The sequence below is a fragment of the Cydia fagiglandana genome, chromosome 22, assembly GCF_963556715.1.
Source record: "Cydia fagiglandana chromosome 22, ilCydFagi1.1, whole genome shotgun sequence".
NCBI lineage: Eukaryota > Metazoa > Arthropoda > Insecta > Lepidoptera > Tortricidae > Cydia > Cydia fagiglandana.
In genome coordinates, this window is record NC_085953.1 from 12,454,822 (window position 1) to 12,474,653 (window position 19,832).

Genomic DNA, 19,832 nt, shown 5'->3' on the forward strand with positions numbered 1-19,832 from the left:
CAGACACACTTTCGCCTACTTAGCGATGATATGAAATCCCTCCTTGTAATTTTAAACGGATTTGTTTTCACATTGACATTGCTTAAGCGCCACCGTACTGAACTGACAATAGGGAGCATGCATTAACTATACAGCATAGGAGCCATCTGATTTTTGGCGCGAGACGTAAATGTGACGTTTATACTTCCAATGGGACCCACAAGATGGCAGAACCTATTATGCATAATATGTAGATGGTATAGCACTTGCTTTGATTAGGTTAGGTCTTGTTTTTGTTTGAAATCGAACTTGATATATTTTTAACGACGATGATGACACACGCTTAGTAACTCTGAAACATTGCTCTACACAACCTCACCTTAAGGGGCTCCCCGCGGTTTTCATCGATATTTGACAAGGTTTGAGCCGTTACTTCTACATTTACACTTCAGATAGAATTATAAGACAAATGGCTACCGATTCTTCAATCTTTAATCTCCATTCTTGTCTACCGGATTTTGAAACTAATGAATACTTATTTTTTTATGATTTTTTTAAACATTGTCTAAAAATAACACTTTTTTCGTAGCTGGATTGCTGTGAAGGATCTTACATGTACGAAATCTGCATATTTGGGTTTGTCTTTGACGTCTCTAAAAACTGGTCAGAGATGTAAATTTTAAAATAATTAACACAAAAGCTATGGCCTGAAAACCAGGTTGTTGGCCTAAAATTGTTCAACTTGATGTCGAATATCTCGAAGACAATGAACTTTGAAGTAAATATGGCATACTATATTGCTAAAAGTCGTTGCTATTATAGCTACAAAAAAACAACGGATTGCACTCCGGGAGTGCCGACAGAAGTGAAAACTCAATGACTAGGCCAAAATGTCTGCAGCACTATGTATCCTCCTTTCTATTGAAAAACTTTAGTCCGAAATTGCTGGTCAGTGAGCTTGTTTAAAATTCAAATTTGTACAGTTAATTCTTTAAAATTCGAATAGAAATTGTAAAGTTACCTTGCAGATCTCGCATCTAAATATATTTGATCATGATATTTTGAGTTTTATTCACCATTACTAGAGTTCACTTTTATTAGCGATTTCATCAAGATGTAGCTTTATTGAATTATATTTGAGTGATATAAAGTTTGAATGTAACTGTGAGATCCTCGTATTTCAACCCGTACAAGATTAGAACCTTTTTCATGTAATGTCATTGAGTTTTTCTTTATTGATTTAATTGCCATCTATTTGAGTGGCCATCTAAACGTTACGATCACGTGATCGCTGTCTCAGAAAGTGCCCAACGCCGCTAAAGAAGTTCTCACTTTAAAAACATTAGAAAACTAAAGGATTCAGATCGAATGTCATTAGCGCCAAGGAGCCCCTTAACAACGAATTTTGAAAAACCAGCATTTGCATTTTTTTTGTACTCACATTGGGAACATTATAAAATACCTAAATGATTGGTAAATAAATAAATAGTCATTCACTTTTAAACATTTTTTTATTTCAGACATACACAGACGTACACTTATTCGAAGTCAAAAAACACATAAGTTCTCTTGATGATTTTCGGGTTGGTCACCTCTACGAACCACACCCCCGCGTCTTTCCAGATTAAAGTTTTCTGTTTAAGAGGCACGGAGAGGAATGATCTAATGTTGTGTTTTCTTAGCACCTCCAGCAAAAGCCCCTCCGCATGGTATCCCGAGTGTAACTGAAGGATGCTCCTCTCCTCCAGAAGTTCTTTGATCAGCTTCTTGAGATCGATCCGGGCCGCCTCCCACTTGTAAATGTCCACGTCAGGTGCCAGCGCCTCGATTGATGAGATGAATGCAATATTTGTTTCGTCGCTATCTCCACATTTATAATTGTACCCTAACCCCTTGTTACTAAACCACAGCCTCGCAACGAGTTCAATGACGTACTCCATTGTTATTTTCTGATTTTTTAATTAATTTTAGAAAGCGTATACACAGTTACAGGTTGCAGGTATTGTGATCTCATTTATGATATTATAATTGGAACTGGTGGGGGGAGGGACTGGGAGGGGGAAATGACCAAACGAGATAGTCTTATGTAATCTTTCAGTAGGAGTAGCAGAGAAAGCGTTATTATTGTTTGTCCTTGTCACACACTCACATTTTTTTTAATTCCCCACAGTGAATTTAGTATGGTTTATGTTAGGTAACAAATAACCCGACCAAGTTACGTAGGTTATGCTTGATATGTTGTCAGGTATATTAAAACGTGTTTTCAATTTCTTCACTTTGCGTATGTTCTGTCCCTCACGGACTTTCTGACCTCTGAACTCTGACCTCTGACCATTCCGATTGAAAAGATTGAAGAGTATACCCCCAAAATCGCATGAGTTTCATGACCATGTCGCATTACAGAATTACAGCATTAGTAAAATCTACTTTATTTCTAGTACTTAGAGTTAATAATCTTTCAAATAAGCTTCATTATCTGACTAAGGTTACAATACTTAATTCAAACTCTCTCTATCTGTCAAATTCTACGGTGAATGGAAGTTTACAGTCACATACGACTTTTTGTTTTCGAACGTCACGGTCTACATCTCAACGATCGGCAACGCGCATGTAACATCTCGAAATTGCAGGCGTCCATAGGCTACGGTGACTGCTCACTACCAGACGGGCCGTGTGCTTGTTTGCCACCGACGTGGTATATAAAAAAAGAAAAAAACTTATTGAACCTTTTTGCAGTCGGCAACGCGCATGTAACAACTCTAAAGTTGCAGGCATCCATAGGCTACGTTGACTGCTTACCATCATGTGAGCCGGATGCTTGTTTGCCACCGACGTATTATTAAAAAAAAAAAAAAAAAAAGTCTGGGCCTTTTTGCAGTCTGCAAACTACAAACTATATTTGATAACCAAAAGAGACAAAATCAACCGTAAATAAGTGTGCTAGAAACCCTAAATACTACATGAGCAGGGGGGCCGGAGGTGTCCCCTGTCGAGGTTTTCCTGAGGGTCTAATGATAATAATGATGATGATGATGATGTATAGGTTTCAAAAGTCTGAACTTGCAAGCGTCCAAAGGCTACGGTGGCTGCTTACCATCAGGTGAGCCGGATGCTTGTTTGCCACCGACGTAGTATATAAAAAAAAAAATCTGGATCTTTTTGCGGTCGGTAAACTACAAACTCCATACATTTGATAAGCACAAGCGACAAAACCAACCGCAAATAAAAATGCATCCGTGGTAACAATAGAATTCGCAGGCGTCCATGGGCTACGGTGACTGCTTACTGTCAGGCGAGGTCGTCTGCTTGTTTGCCACTGACGTGGTATTAAAAAAAACGCCGATATAAGCCTCATATTTTAAAACAAAGTTATTGAATCTTTGGGCAGTCGGCAGCGCGCTTGTATCCACCCTGGAGTTGCAGGCGTCCAAAGGCTACGGTAACAACTTACCATCAGACGGACTGTATGCTTATTTGCCACCAATGTGGTATAATAAAAGAAAAACCCCTTTACAGTTGGTAAACTACAAACTCCATACATTTGATAAGCACAAGCGACAAAACCAACCGCAAATAAAAGTGCATCCGTGTAAACTATTGAATTCGCAGGCGTCCATGGGCTACGGTGACTGCTTACTGTCAGGTGGGGTCGTCTGCTTGTTTGCCACTGACGTGGTATTAAAAAAAACGCCGATATAAGCCTCATATTTTAAAACAAAGTTATTGAATCTTTGGGCAGTCGGCAGCGCGCTTGTATCCACCCTGGAGTTGCAGGCGTCCAAAGGCTACGGTAACAACTTACCATCAGACGGACTGTATGCTTATTTGCCACCAATGTGGTATAATAAAAGAAAAACCCCTTTACGGTTGGTAAACTACAAACTCCATACATTTGATAAGCACAAGCGACAAAACCAACCGCAAATAAAAGTGCATCCGTGTAAACTATTGAATTCGCAGGCGTCCATGGGCTACGGTGACTGCTTACTGTCAGGTGGGGTCGTCTGCTTGTTTGCCACTGACGTGGTATTAACAAAAAACGCCGATATATGTCTCATATTTTAAAACAAACATGATGGGCCTTTTTGCAATTTCATAGCGGATGTTTTTGGAACTAACTAGCGGTGTCCACTGACGAGGCGCCACTAGCGACATCTATATTGTTAAGCGAATCGATAGTCTGTCAAGCCGGATATGTCAGAAGCAATGTAAAGCAAACTAAAGTATGGTAACCCTAGGAAACGAACAAAAGGCAGGAATGTACATCGAACAGCGATGAAATGTAAACAAAATAGTTCCACAGATAAGATATAAATGACACACGATTTTCGAACTATTCAAACGTAGTGTTGGTAGCCCACGATTTTTCAAATTTGCCGCCTTTTTCTACTGACTAGATTTGCTTGACCAAGATTAATTAACTTACCATGAACCCCCTCTGACTCTGCGGACTTTTTTAGAAATACTCAGACGGCTGCTCATCTATACATATCATAGCGGATGGTTTTAGAACTAACGTTGCGCATACATACAGTCGCCCTCTGGCGGGGAAAGTTTAGAACTAACGTTGCGCATACATACCGTCGCCCTCAGGCGGGGCTAGCGGGGATTTTTGGAACTAACGTTGCGCATACATACTGTCGCCCTCTGGCGGGCCTGGCGGGGATTTTTGGAACTAACTAGCGATGTCCACCGACGAAGGCGCCACTAGGGATATCTATTCATTTAAGCGATTCAACAACTCACATACAAAGTGGAGACATCTATTCATTTCATAGCGGATGGTTTTGAAACTAACGTTGCGCATACATACTGTCGCCCTCCGGCGGGGCTGGCGGAAATTTTAGGAACTAACGTTGCGCATACATACTGTCGCCCCCAGGCAAGGCTGGTGGGGATTTTTAGAACTAACGTTGCGCATACATACTGTCGCCCTCTGGCCGGGCTGGCGGAAATTTTTGGAACTAACGTTGCGCATACATACTGTCGCCCTCAGCCGGGGATTTTTGGAACTAACGTCGCGCATACATACTGTCGCCCTTGGGCGGGGCTGGCGGGGATTTTTGGAATTAACATTGCGCATACATACTGTCGCCCTCTGGCGGGGCTGGCGGGGATTTTTGGAATTAACTAGCGGTGTCCACCGACGAAGGCGCCACTAGCGATATCTATTCATTTAAGCGATTCAACAACTCACATACAAAGTGGAGACATCTAAACATTTCATAGCGGATGGTTTTGGAACTAACGTTGCGCATACATACTGTCGCCCTCTGGCGGGGGATTTTTAGAACTAACCTTGCGCATACATACTGTCGCCCTCCAGCGGGGCTGGCGGAAATTTTAGGAACTAACGTTGCGCGTACATACTGTCGCCCTCTGGCAGGGCTGGCGGATAATTTTGGAACTAACGTTACGCATACATACTGTCGCCCCCAGGCAGGGCTGGCGGATATTTTTGGAACTAACGTTGCGCATACATACTGTCGCCCCCACGCAGGGCTGGTGGGGATTTTTAGAACTAACGTTGCGCATACATACTGTCGCCCTCAGGCAGGGCTGGCGGGGATTTTTGGAACTAACGTTGCGCATACATACTGTCGCCCCCAGGCAGGGCTGGTGGGGATTTTTAGAACTAACCTTGCGCATACATACTGTCGCCCCCAGGCAGGGCTGGTGGGGATTTTTGGAACTAACGTTACGCATACACAGTGGCGCCTCTAGCGGGGAGTAGAGTGAACTAACCAGCGGCGCATACATACTGTCGCCCTCCGGCGGGGCTGGCGGATATTTTCGGAACTAACGTTGCGCATAGACAGTGGCGCCTCTAGCGGGGAGTAGAGTGAACTAACCAGCGGCGCATACATACTGTCGCCCTCCGGCGGGGCTGGCGGATATTTTCGGAACTAACGTTGCGCATAGACAGTGGCGCCTCTAGCGGGGAGTAGGGTGAACTAACCAGTGGCGCCATCTAGCGGCGACCTTTGGAACTAACGTTGCGCATACACAGTGGCGCCATCTAGCGGGGAGTAGGGTGAACTAAATTGTCACTACCTTACGCATACATACTGTCGCCCTCTGGCGGAAAAGTTCTGGTCCAAAACCGGTACAAACACACTACTGAAGACCACGTCATAATATGTCATATATCAGGAAATTACTCTATTAAAATAAAACAGGTTAAACATGATGACAAATTATAAACTAAAATAAACCTAAGAATGAGTAAAACTAACTTAACAAATAAAATATTGCCCCCCACTCTGATTGTCTCCCGGACCAAATGTGCCATAAATACTGGCGGCATTACCCCGCTGAATGGCCAGTGATATTTGTTGGACAAGGAAAGAACCAGAGCGAGGGTCGCAGCCCCTATCCCTTAAACGACGCCCTATATCCTTAATAAAGGCTTTGGCCTCGGCACACCAAGGTCCCGCCGTCTCGACGGCAACCGGGACAAAGTCGTACACTTGTTCAAGGTTCACGTACTTGCTGTGCTTCAACCTAGCAGCAGTTTCAGCCGCTGCACCTGCCTTGTTCACCATACAAATTTCCACCGCACCAACTTCAGCTACCTATGATCCTTATGATTTGAAAGATGCCCTCGCAGTCCTCGCACATAGGCACATATAAAAGCACCGTGAGTAGCTGATAAGACCAAATCAGGAAGGGCTTCGTGACTTGGCAATAAAGATTTGGTGAGACATCAGTAGGTATGCTACAAGACATCAGTAGGTATGCTACAAGACATCAGTAGGTATGCTACAAGACATCAGTAGGTATAAGTATAAGAATTACTACGTACGGCTTTTTTGATAGGAATATCCATAATCGATTTTGTGTATCCTTTCTCAGGTATATGGGGCGGAGGCAACCCCAAACCATTCAAATACACAGAAATCCAACGTCACCGTTTCAACCTGGCTGATCGCGAGGGTGTGGCCGACAGGAAGGTACCTCTACAGCCTCTGGTCTTCACGTCAGCTGATGGGTCTACCAAGAGATACAATCTGAGAAAGGTAAGTGAAGTTAAACCAACGTCACCGGTTCAACCTGGCTGGCCGAGAGAGCGTGGCTGATAGAAAGATGCCTTTTACAATAGCCTTTACCCTGATTACAATACTTGTTTCTTTCGAATCTCGATCAGAATAGTTACCTGTAACTTACATGGACGAACAATATTAATTCATTTCGGTTAACATTATGAACACAAGCATGAACAGGTTTTTTTAAGACCACGGTTTTGATCATTCGTCTCAAGTCAGTACCTCATTACTGAAAGTATTATAAGTACCTAGTTCATAGTTGTATCAGAAGTTTTACAAAGGGTTAACTTAACCTCTCAAAATACAGAGGTATTTTAACTTATAGAATTCAATTCCAATCTATGTATGTATTATCTGACTCGATTTCGCATCGGTGGTACCTCTTCTTCTTCAATCGGTCCCTCAATCGTGACATCATGTCCTTCTGTTGAAGTCCTGGTTCCTCCATAGGGTTCTATTTCTCGCCAAGCGTATGGCCTCGTGCAGTTTTAATTGCATAGGTGCCGTAATTTGAGCACAGTGGTACATAAGTACTTGATATTAGATTAACCATCATGATTACTATATAAAATAAATAAAAAAATGTTAAAAAATTTTAACTGTTCGCAGTTTGGCGAGCTGCCCTTCCATCTGGTCCGCTCCAAACGCTTCACTGACTTATATGCCGAAGTACTTTTCAACTACGAGTGGCTCCACGCCAAGCTCAACTGCTGTCCGCTGCAAGCTGTTCTAGCGGACTTCGAAGACGCAAAGCTGCATGTGAACAAGGATGCTGTCAGGTTAGCATATCTGAGGTTCAGAAAATTACGTTACCTACACGAAACTGTTGTTGAACAACTCATAGTCAGGGTCCGTGCGGAAAGAGAAGAGTCGTAGAATGTATGGGCTCCACATTTCACGACTCTTCTCTTTCCGCACAGACTCTACTGGCAAGATTGATGGAAGACAACCTAGAGGCCGTAGTCCAACAAGGTGGGCAGATCAAGTCCGTTCTATCCTGGACACCCAACTGCATGTCGCGCTTCACGATGCCAAAAACAGACACAGATGGCGGGACAACGTCAGAGAGAAGCTTATTCCACGGAGATTTCACGACCCTCAGCAATGAGGAATACGACGCGAGTTCTGTGAATGTAGGTATAATGCTACAATTTATTCCTTCAACGTCGAAAGATATGTTTTTAAATACCTATGTCTTTTGACGTTGACATCTTAATTGTATCTTACGGCCAGGCCCGTTTTTCACCAACGTGACAGGTGCGACGAATTGTAAAATCACTGTTGCTGACGTCACAGGCATCCATAGGCTACGGTTACCGCTTACCATCGGGCGGGCCGTATTCCTGTTTGCCACCATCATTGTATTATTAAAAAAAACTTTATGATATCGGAAAAAAACAGATATTTCTCTTGCTAAGTTTATGACAATTGTCACAAGAAACACTACAATTGTCACGAAATTCGGACATATAACTCATTACCTGTCAAGAATTACCTACAATTCTGATAAATCTTTGACAATTGTCAGAAACTTCGCAGGAGAAATATCTGTTTTTTTCCGATATAATAAAGTTTTTTTAAATAATACAATGATGGTGGCAAACAGGAATACGGCCCGCCCGATGGTAAGTGGTAATCGTAGCCCATGGATGCCTGTGACGTCAGCAACAGTGATTTTACAATTCGCCGCACCTGTCACCGATGTGAAATTGGGGCCAGGGGCACGACATTGCGCAACTAGCTTCGGCTAAGGCGAAAAGAAAACCATAGGTGGGAACGAAAGGTCCGATCGCTGTCTCGTTCCAACCTATGGTTGTCGCCTTACCCGAAGCCATGCAGTCGCGCAATGTCGTGGCCAGGGATTGACTAATTCAAACGGTTGGTTATAGGGTACGTATTTGCAAAGCTGCGATAGTTATTAAATAAGATTTCTTTAGTTACTAACACAGCTTCGAAGATACGGATTGAATGCTCAACATTATGATGGGATTATGGTTACCGTCTCACCCCCATCTTATCTTTCAGAGAGCTGATGCTAGTAGCCGACGCCCTCCGGCTCGGCGGGGCCATCCTGGGCACCTACCCCGACATGTTGGCCCCGCAACTTGTCGGCAGACTCCTACCCGAAGCCCCCCACAACCCGGCCGTCGCGTCACTGTTGAAACAGTGCCATGATAAAGGGAAGAACCACTGCGCGTTGCTGCCCTCGCATCACTGTCTGCACACTCCTGGGGGTCCTTTGAAGGTGAGGATCTTTCTTTTTATCTTTTGGGGTGTAGTTATATAAGTATTGCCACAACAGCAAGAAATGGGCGAGGTTGCTGTTCTCTTTGATAAATTGCGTTGCTATCATTGCCGCATGGGTGTCGCAGTAACATAATTCATCATCATCATCATCTCAGCCATAAGACGTCCACTGCTGAACATAGGCCTCCCCCTTGGACCTCCATTCGTACCGGTTGGAAGCGACCCGCATCCAGCGTCTTCCGGCGGCCTTAACAAGGTCGTCCGTCCATCTTGTGGGTGGACGTCCTACGCTGCGCTTGCTAGTCCGTGGTCCGTGGTCTCCACTCGAGCACTTTTCGACCCCATCGGCCATCTTCTCTGCGCGCAATGTGGCCTGCCCATTGCCACGACTGCATTGTAACATAATTACCCATAGTTAAAAATAAAACCAGCCAAGTGCGAGTCGGACTCGCGCTTGAAGGGTTGCGTACCATGACGCAAAAAACTGCAAAAAAATCACGTTTGTTATATGGGAGCCCCACTTAGATATTTATTTTATTTTGTTTTTAGTATTTGTTTTTATAGCGGCAACAGAAATATATCATCTGTGGAAATTTCAACTGTCTGTCTCGGGTCATGAGATACAGCCTGGTCACAAACAGACAGACGGACGGACCGACAGCGGAGTCTTAGTAATAGGGTCCCGTTTTTACCCTTTGGGTACGGAACCCTAAAAATTAACAGTGCTCCCCCAAACTAAGCCGAGCCTGTATCTTATATTAAGTCTGTGTATTGTATTAAGATGACTACCTACTCATATAATTTTCTCCTTTCCAGTACTCCCTAGAAGGCCACCAGTTCGCCGTCTTCGCGTTCCGCCTCTCCTCCGACAAGCGCTACGTGGTCTCCATCTCCAGCCGAGTGATCTCCTGGGACCTGTCCACCTCGGACCTGGCCAGGGACCTGTGCCCGCAGCTGGAGGGCATCATGCAGAACTTGGAGCTGTCCCCGGATAATAAGTGGGCTGCTGCGTCTACTAATAACTCTGTGGTAGGTATTTCCACGTTTCGTCACGTCTAGAAGGCCACCAGTTCGCCGTCTTCGCGTTCCGCCTCTCCTCCGACAAGCGCTACGTGGTGTCCATCTCCAGCCGAGTGATCTCCTGGGACCTGTCCACCTCGGACCTGGCCAGGGACCTGTGTCCGCAGCTGGAGGGCATCATGCAGAACTTGGTGCTGTCCCCGGATAATAAGTGGGCTGCTGCGTCCACTAATAACTCTGTGGTATGTAAATTTATTTATATCTACGGTTCTTTAAGATCGAACAATAAAAGTACAGTCAGCCATGAAAGTGGTCTACCACTTTTCGACTCTATCTGATTGATAGAGTCGAAAAGTGGTAGACCACTTTCTTGGCTGATCGTACATCTAGGACACACTGTACATCTTTAATCAAAATTTTTTTGACTGGGAAAGTACCATCTTAGCTTATTATTTATTTTTTATTTTTTGTAATTTATATAATGGCCTTCTTTTTTCTTTTAAAATAAGTCCATCTCAAACAAAGACGAAATTTTATTATCATTATTTTACAACTTAGTTACAACTTGTATTTTGTCTAAATCAAATCGCACGAATGATATAGTTACCAATATCGTGGGATTAATAAAATGTAATGTATTTATTTTAGTCTATGCTGCTGAATATGCTGACCAGTGAATACGTGACGATCGAAAATCCACTGGACGAAGGTAAAGATACAAACATATCCGAAAATCATTCTTTTTTTCGAAAAAATTTCACCACCTGATGGGCTCACCTCACCAAAAGCACGATGCTGAGATAACAACCAAAACGCGATGAATCTTTCCTGTTTCTTGTTGTTGCTTATTTTAATTAATTACAGAATAATGATCTAGAATGGAACCAACCTAAGCCAAGATTGGAAAGTGGAAGTTTGCAACTTTGCAGGGTTAGCTAGCTTAGACGTATCGTCATCTTCTTCGTGTTATCCCGGTATTCTGCAGTCTGGGGTTCGCTTGGCAACTAATCCCGAGAATTGGAGTAGCACAAATTTTTACGAAAACGACTGCCATCTAACCTTCCAACCCAGAGGGTAAACTAGACCTTGTTAGGATTTAGTCCGGTTTCCTCACGACGTTTTCCTTCACCGAAAAGCAACTGGAAAATATCAAAGCATTATTTCGTACATAACCGAAAAACTCATTGGTACGAGCCGGGCTTTGAACCCGCGATCTCCGGATTACAAGTCGCACGGTCTTACCCAGGGGCCTCCAAACTTTTTTACCTGAGGGCCATATTGCGCCTCAGAAACTTTCGCGCGGGGGGGTGGGGGTGTGTACCTGGTCGCTGCTGTTAGGGCTGGACCCTTGGACCCTGGCTCTCGCGGGCCGGACACTTTGGGCGTCGACGGACCGGATTGGAACGCGTCGTGGGCCGGATCTGGCCCGCGGGCCGGGGTTTGGAGACCCCTGCTCTTTCTGCTTCTATACAGTGTGGAAAGATAAGTCGGGCCCTGGAGGGAAACTACCCTAAATCCTTAAGCTGGCTCATTTTACTTAAAGGAGACATTCCTTTATTTTTAAAATGAAACAAATCTGCATTCAAAGATTTCCGACCGAAAAATAAAAAGTCGCAATTTTATTCTACTAGTCGATACAGTTAATGTTAATGATAACATTTCTCCAAGAAACATTAGGTCTTACGCTCGTCTGTCGTATAAAATATCCATAAAATCTAATATTTAGTAGGTACTCAAGATTATTTTAGACAAGCCAACTTGAAAAAAGAAGAAAAATACTTTGAATGCAGTTTTGTTTCTTCTTAAAAATAAAGGAATGTCTCCTTTAAGTAAAATGAGCCAGCTTAAGGATTTAAGGTAGTTTCCCTCCAGGGCCCGACTTATCTTTCCACACTGTATACTGTTTTATTTTAACCCTTTACCTACGGGCTATTTAATCGCTCCGTCACCGCCCAATACGGGCATGTTTTGGCGAGAGTCAGCGGTTAGGCATTATTTCACTTACTTGTAACTTTTGATGTATTACAGCTACACACTTGAAACTTCACACACACAATAAGTATAATGTGCTTAATCAATAAATAATAACTTGGAGTAATAATATTCACTATTTTTTCTGCTATCAAGCAATATACCAGTCACTAAGAAAATGAAGATTTTTAAGTTACTACTCGCGGATCTCACAAGTTTACGTTTAAAAACATTAGTTTATAATATACTTAACACAAATAAACACTTAAATAACGATAATTATGAAATTAATGCATAAAAATCAATCACAAAAAACGTTGCACGAAAACAATTTGCCACTTATGGAAAATAGTGATGTGCGTCTATCGACACATTTGTCGATATATCGATAATCTAGTTAATGTAAAACTGAAATTTAACAAGTTAGGATTGTGGTTAAATTATTATTAAGTACAATAGTACCTAATGATGATTTCATAATATGTTAAATTCCAATATTTGAACCAAAAACGGTAAAAAACACTCCCACGCCGTTCTCTCATATCGACAACAAGTTGATGAAATTTGAAAACAACACTATTGTCCGCCATATTGAATTCAATTATTAGCACCTCTGTAGTACGGGTGTCAACTCCAGTTGCCAGCAAAAAAGCGGTAATTTTAAAATTATGTTTATGTCAGAGCCATCTACCGAAATATTATGATATTTTTTTCTTTGTATCTATACTAATCACAGTGCATAATGTGACCGCTATTACCAACCCACAAGGTCTCGTTTTGTTTAAAAAAAATGTTAAACATGACCATTACTTCGATCAACTATAGTTGACACCCGTACTGCAGCGGTGTTGCCTTACTGGCAACTCTGGTTGACACCCGTAGGTAAAGGGTTAATCTCGCCATCTGCGACTATTTGAATTCTTCTTTGTTCAGGAGAGACAGTCCGAGGCGTATCAGTTCTCAATCATCACATGTTCATATACGGGCCAAACTCCTGGTACCGGTATTCCATGCGAGGAGAGCACCAAGAGACCCTGCCAGCCCCAGATCCGGCACCGTATGATGACGTCACCTGGGAGATACTTTGTAAGTACCTACCATTTGCTGGATGCAGGTGGTGCAAGACCGGTCATTGTGGCACTCTTTGGGGGAGGCCTATGTCCAGCAGTAGACGTCCTCTGGCTGATATGATGATGATGATGATGACCTACTATTTGTAAACCATATCCTCTCCGGGCTCAAAATCTTAATACTATTACGGTACTATGTCTAATGAAATTTGAGTTTAAAAAAAAAACAACAACAGCTTATCGTAATGAAGGTTTAAAAAACGTACTTGGAAAGTATAATACTCCAAAACAGAAACGTATCACTTTCTGCACACTTCATAGAACAACAACGAGTCACATTCAGAGCATGAGAAATGTAAACAATATTTGTACAGTCAACAGCGAAAGTTGGTAAGCGGGCCAGGAGTTCAAAATGATCTTGACGCGACCTTATTGTTAAGAGAATAAGAGCGTGTCAAGGTAATTTTGAACACCTCGCCCGCTTAGCAACTTCTGCTGCACGTCTGCTCGAGGAGGTATGCCTCTTTTATTTCTTCCTTTTGAACTTGGTTTATTTCACTGTCCAAAGCCATGGAGTTCCGTGACCTGGACAACTTCCAGCTGATCATGTGGAGCGGAGACCTGGACGAAGACCGGCTGCTGGTGCACTACAAAAAAGGGGGGGAGTGGGTGAAGCCGCTGAGGTGCAGAGGTGCCCTGGCCTTTAACAAGGGTTGGAATAGAATTTATACCAGTGATCCAGAGAGGGGGTATCAGGTATAGTCCACTTTTTCTTATAGTTTTATAAGGCTTTTGTGAAGACTTAAAGAATGACGTGGCCAAGAAGTTAAAAGTTTTATTAGGATACAAACAGGAAAGCACATTAAGAAGTAATGAAGAACCATGCCCGTATAAAATAGAAAACGATATTGCATTACATGCTGAGATGGGACCACACTTTCTCATCTTTGTTTTTCTGTGTTGTATAATTTTCTAGTTTCTGTTTGTGGTTACCGATTCCGAATAGTAAAAACGTGGGGGGGAGGGTTGAGGGAGGGGGGTTGATTTTCCTCGCGTCATCCCGGCAGTTTTGCCAAGGGTCATGGGAGCCTGGGGTCCACTTGGAAACTAATCCCAAGAATTGGCGTTGGTAGGCACTTGTTTTTACGAAAGCGACTGCCGCCTGACCTGACAGTCTGATGTAGACAGTTATTATTAACTCAATACACAGCATCTTATCAAACGGATTAGTTACGTTTGAAAGATTAACATTTAGTCAAACGCCTAGCAACGGAACAACACGCTCTTTGTCGAATTTAATTTTAAATAAGTTTCCTAGCCCCCTTTTCATCAGTTTTTTTTATCTCAACCAATCTACATGGGTTTATAACTTTATAGTCGACATACCGTTTGCGAATTTTCTTTGTGGAGACCGCAGCCCGAGTAAATGGGCCCTAAGCTCTGGCGGCCGGCTTGACAGACGTTTCGTCAATCTAAGAAGATATGAAATCATAACAGAAAATGTTTACAAGGAATATGTACTCCAAAAATCAATATATGTGGTCATGAGAATACTACAACTACAATAATTTCACATAAAAGTGTAAAAATAAGTGCATGTGTGCAAGTGACTGAAGTTCTTGTCCGCAGAATTCGACTTAGTGACTTAGTGATTGTTTATGCATGTTTTTATATTCATTTTAGTTTCTATTATATTCATATGTTTTTATTTTCTTTACGATAAGTTTTCTATGTCGCTTCAACCAAGCGCAAATAATGCCGTCCCCACCACGTCATCCCTGGAATCCACTGAAACACAATGCCCGCTCTGTCCTGACGTCCGCTTTTTCAAAGGGCAACGTGGTCTCAATATTCACATCGGTCGTGTCCACGGTAACCCCAGCAACACGCCGCCTGTTGATTCTAGTGTAGTCTCTAACCCTACAAGCTCACCTCTCAATAATCGTCCGCCAATATCAGAAACTTTAAGCAAACTCAAACAATCAATTCCAGTCATTAAAAGAATCCCACGAGGCGCCCGAATTTCAGTGGCCCAGAAACTTGCAGATGATTTGAGAGCCACGGTGAATCAGAATTCTAAGGAAAGCTGGGAAAACCTACTTACCTTCCCCTACAGAGTTCTCTACGCCAAACAAGCTGCGCAACGAGGTGTTTCCCTAACGTCTCGGATCAAGCAAAACTGTTCCAATCCCCATGATGTCTCAGAGTTGTCAAGATCCGCCTTTAAGCACAATTATTCACTTGCGCGAAACGTAGAAAATAAAATAGGGGAAGGTAACATTAAAGGAGCTGCTCACCTTCTTTTCTCTAGCGACGCTATAGCCCCTGATACATCTGATACCTTGAATGCCCTACTAAGTAAGCACCCTAATCCGGATGACAATCTCTTGCTACCAGATCCTCCCGGCCCAACAGATCCCTGCCTTCAGGTAACATCCGATGAGGTTTTTAGGTCTATTTGCGCCTTCCCAAACGGTTCAGCTGGGGGTCTAGACGGTCTAACACCACAACACCTTAAAGACCTGCTTTGCCACTCCAGCGGTGAAGCTGGTGATACCCTTCTTAAAGATTTAACCGTTTTAGTGAACTTCATGCTACAGGGTAAGGTTAACACGGAAGTTACCAACATCTTGTACGGAGCCAACTTATGCGCTTTGATTAAAAAGGACGGCGGGATCAGGCCTATTGCAGTTGGCACCACCTATCGCCGTTTAGCAGCCAAATCATGCTGCAAGGCGTTTTCAGATAAACTGAGTGCTTACTTTCAACCGGTTCAATTAGGCTTCGGTTCCAGGTGCGGGTGCGAGGCAGCGGTACACGCATTACGTTCTTTTGTTACCAAGAAAGAAGGCGAGGTTGTATTGAAAGTTGACGTACGAAATGCATTCAACTCTGTCGACCGAGGCGCCTTACTTAACCAAGTCAAAGAGAAGACCCCTGAGCTGTATAATTTTGTTTGGCAATGCTACGGCACAAACTCTAAATTACTTTTTAAAAATAACCTTTTATATTCATCAGTGGGCTGTCAGCAAGGCGACCCTTTGGGCCCTGCACTTTTCAGCCTTGCCATACACCCTATCCTGGAAAGCCTAAATTCTAAATTTAATGCTTGGTACCTCGACGATGGTACCCTGGGAGGCACCGTCGACGAGGTATTTGATGATATGCGAATTCTCATAGAAAAGTTTTCTAAAATTGGCCTGTGTTTAAATTTTTCAAAGTGCGAAGTACTTTTTTCCGACAGATGCATGCATAAAGATGAAGCGCTTTCAAAATTCAGCACCTTAGCTCCTGGCATCAAAGTTTTGGATGAAAGTTCACTTTACCTCCTAGGTTCACCGATCCTGGACGAAGCCTTCCCGAATTACATTAATAATCAGCTTCAAAATTTTAAAAACTATTCGGACCGTTTGCTCACAATTAACCCTCACATGGCCTACACCATAATTAAATTTTGTTTGTTTGTCCCCAAATTTACTTATGTCCTGCGTTGTAGTCATTTTTGGAAATATCCCAACCTTTTGGAAATATTAGACCAAGAAATAAAACTTACAGTATCGTCCATTTTTAACATTACCTTTGACAACTCTCAGTGGTCCCAAGCCTCCCTGCCCATTAGGCACGGTGGTATTGGGATACGACAAACTTCTGCTGTCGCTCTTCCTGCTTTTCTTTCATCAGCGCATAACATTGAAAAACTGTTCCGAAAAATCCTAAAAACTGACCCCCTTATAAATTTGGACGTCCCTTTCCTGCCGGAGGCTATCGACAACTGGAAAACGGCCTGCCCTAACGCGGACTTGCCCATCACCCGCCATTCGCAACACCAATGGGACGAGCCGCTCTGTCTGCTGGTACGGGATAATCTGTACGAAACGTCAACCAGCACCACAGAGCGCGCTCGTCTCCTTGCTGCGACGAAATGGGAATCAGGCTCATGGTTGCAGGCCCTGCCATCAAAGAACCTGGGCACACTTCTCTCTACGAACACCTTCAGGACTTCTTTGTGTTTGCGCTTGGGGGTGGCTTGTGTGGCTCCTCATCTGTGCCAGTGCGGTGCAAACGTGACGCGTTTTGGTGTCCACGGTCTATCTTGTGCGAGAAGTGTCGGCCGTCTTTCACGACACGCGAGCCTAAACGACATCCTCCGCCGAGCTCTTGTCACGGCTGGGGTGCCGGCGGTTCTGGAACCGTCTGGTTTGGCCCGCGATGACGGGAAAAGACCGGACGGCATGACCCTCGTTCCCTGGAAGATGGGACGGCCTTTGGTTTGGGATGCCACATGCGTGGACACCCTTGCGCAGTCCCATCTTCCAGGAACATCTAACAGAGCCGGTGCGGCCGCCAACGCGGCTGAACACCTCAAGCGGCGCAAATATGCAGCCATTGATTCTGGCTGCATGTTTGAGCCGTTTGGGGTGGAAACCCTAGGGCCCTGGGGCTCTGGCGCCCACGGCATATTCGCCGAGCTGGCGAAGCGCCTCGTGGAGGCGACGGGTGACAAGAGGGCTGGCTCATACCTTGCGCAACGCATTGGTATTGCCGTCCAGCGCGGCAATGCCGCCAGCCTTCTTGGCACCCTGCCCCAAGGCACTGAACTGGAGCCAGTTTTTTATTTATAGGTTATTTTTATTTATAGGTTATTTTAGTTTAGTAGTTATTTTAATTGTAGCTTTATGTAGTTTTAATTTTAGTTTATAATTGTTTTTATTTTGTTTATATTAAATAAATACTCACATTTAGCAATTTATTGACAGATTTCAATCTTTGAGCTAAATGAAGAACAGCTTTGCTGGGAGAAGATTCAAGAGCTGCACCATAAAGAGACTGATACTGCTGAAGCGATGCTTCAGCTCAAACGAGGGAAGAAAGACAGAATGCTTCTAGGTGAGTTGTAGGGTTAATTAAGAGCCCTTCAACGTGCACACTAGCGCCACTGCTAAATAATCGTGATTATTTAAATTTAGCAACAGGTATTCAAAAATGGGGGCCGCTACGGACTGTATTGTGTATTTAAGTACCTTTTGAATACATCAAACTAGTTTTTATGTTGCTGGATTCGTCGATCTAGGAACTCAAAACAAAAACGGCCGTTTTTACTTTGGACACATAGATTGACAAATCCAGCAACATATAAAGTAGTTTGATGTATTCAAAAGGTACTTAAATACACAATACAGTCCGTAGCGGCCTCCTTTTTTAAATATCTTTCGTGAAATTTAAATAATCACGATAATTTAGTAGCGGCGCTAGTGTGCACGTTGAGGGGGTCTTAACTTAAGACGCTACAAAAACATTGAGTTATTATTACTAAGTATAGCCTCGTAAGTCCCCGTATCTTTGTACATACAAATTAAACTCGACTTTTGAACTCGTATATAAATAAAAGAACATTCCAAATTCAAAATTTAGGTCTTACGGGGATAGGATAGAGGCGCCATAAGTACCAAACAATGAAACTGTCGCAATCACACCCTGTGCCATGCGACCAAAACGTCGTAAGCGTCGTAAACGTCCTGGCGCTTACGCGTTTCGGTCGCGAGATTCACGGTCCGCTTCTATGGTTTTATGTCAAAACAATATCAACTCATGGCGCAAAGTACGCTGGTTCTGTGCCGGTTCTATACGTTACCTAATAAGGCCTAGTACCCCAATAAGGTTAAATAAATGACCACATTTTATAAAAGAATAAGAACGAACCCCCTTGACCGTATAAGTACTTGTCAATAATATTAATTTTATAATACCTTTCAGCTACAACAACATACAGCTTCGTGGTGTGGGATTTCGATAGCAGGATCGACAGGTCCAAACACGTCGACGACAGCAAGAAAAAGAAGAAAGATGATGACGACAAGAAAGAAGAAGACGAAGAAGTACATTTTAATAAACTTTCTTTTTATAATTGGCTGGATGCATTCGCAAAATTCGTTATTTGTTTAAATATCGTTATTTGTAATCATATATATCTGGATGTGATAAAAGAAGAATTGGGAGAATGCTCCAAATTGGTCTTATAGTAAATAACGCGTGTAGATTGAGATTGGTTAAAGTGGAACTGCTGATAAATACTATTAAATATTAGTGAAAGCCGAATCTTTTTTGGTTAAGATTAATTCAATTAATTTCATGTTTTACCTACAGGAAGAGAAAATAGATGATGAACCGGAAAAGGATATGTCCCTGGAAGGCATCGTGCTCAAACTTCCTCACACCATCCGTAATATTTCGACGAAAATGACGCTCTCCAACTCCTTTATGATCAGCAATAACAACACTTATGCCGTTGCTGGCGTCAGGTAACTTGACTATCTCTCTCTCTCTCTTTCTCTCTCTCTCTCTCTCTCTCATTCTCTATTTTGTGTCAGTCTAATCAGATCTAAAGGTCACTTACGGAACAAATACAGAAAAACTTTCAATACAGTATTTCGCTTAAATCATAATTTTACACTGATTGAGACGCGTTTTTAGTATGATCCTTTCAGAATCTTCTTCATCA

The 19,832-nt window shown here is 43.0% G+C and overlaps 2 protein-coding genes across 2 annotated transcripts in view; one reads left to right on the forward strand and one right to left on the reverse strand.

The window, feature by feature from the left end:
* Positions 1-19,832, reverse strand: part of LOC134675421 (sodium- and chloride-dependent GABA transporter 1) — a 341,033-nt gene that overhangs the window by 187,706 nt on the left and 133,495 nt on the right. The gene's annotated exons all lie outside the window — the stretch shown is intronic.
* LOC134675455 (NACHT and WD repeat domain-containing protein 2) overlaps positions 1-19,832 on the forward strand; it is a 111,278-nt gene that overhangs the window by 85,945 nt on the left and 5,501 nt on the right. The window contains exons 18-27 of the mRNA XM_063533724.1: positions 6,835-6,998; positions 7,635-7,804; positions 9,051-9,270; positions 10,089-10,301; positions 10,941-11,001; positions 13,197-13,349; positions 13,902-14,089; positions 18,091-18,220; positions 19,088-19,209; positions 19,478-19,632. Of these exons, the coding sequence (XP_063389794.1) occupies positions 6,835-6,998; positions 7,635-7,804; positions 9,051-9,270; positions 10,089-10,301; positions 10,941-11,001; positions 13,197-13,349; positions 13,902-14,089; positions 18,091-18,220; positions 19,088-19,209; positions 19,478-19,632 (1,576 nt within the window). The remainder of the gene's footprint in view (positions 1-6,834; positions 6,999-7,634; positions 7,805-9,050; positions 9,271-10,088; positions 10,302-10,940; positions 11,002-13,196; positions 13,350-13,901; positions 14,090-18,090; positions 18,221-19,087; positions 19,210-19,477; positions 19,633-19,832) is intronic.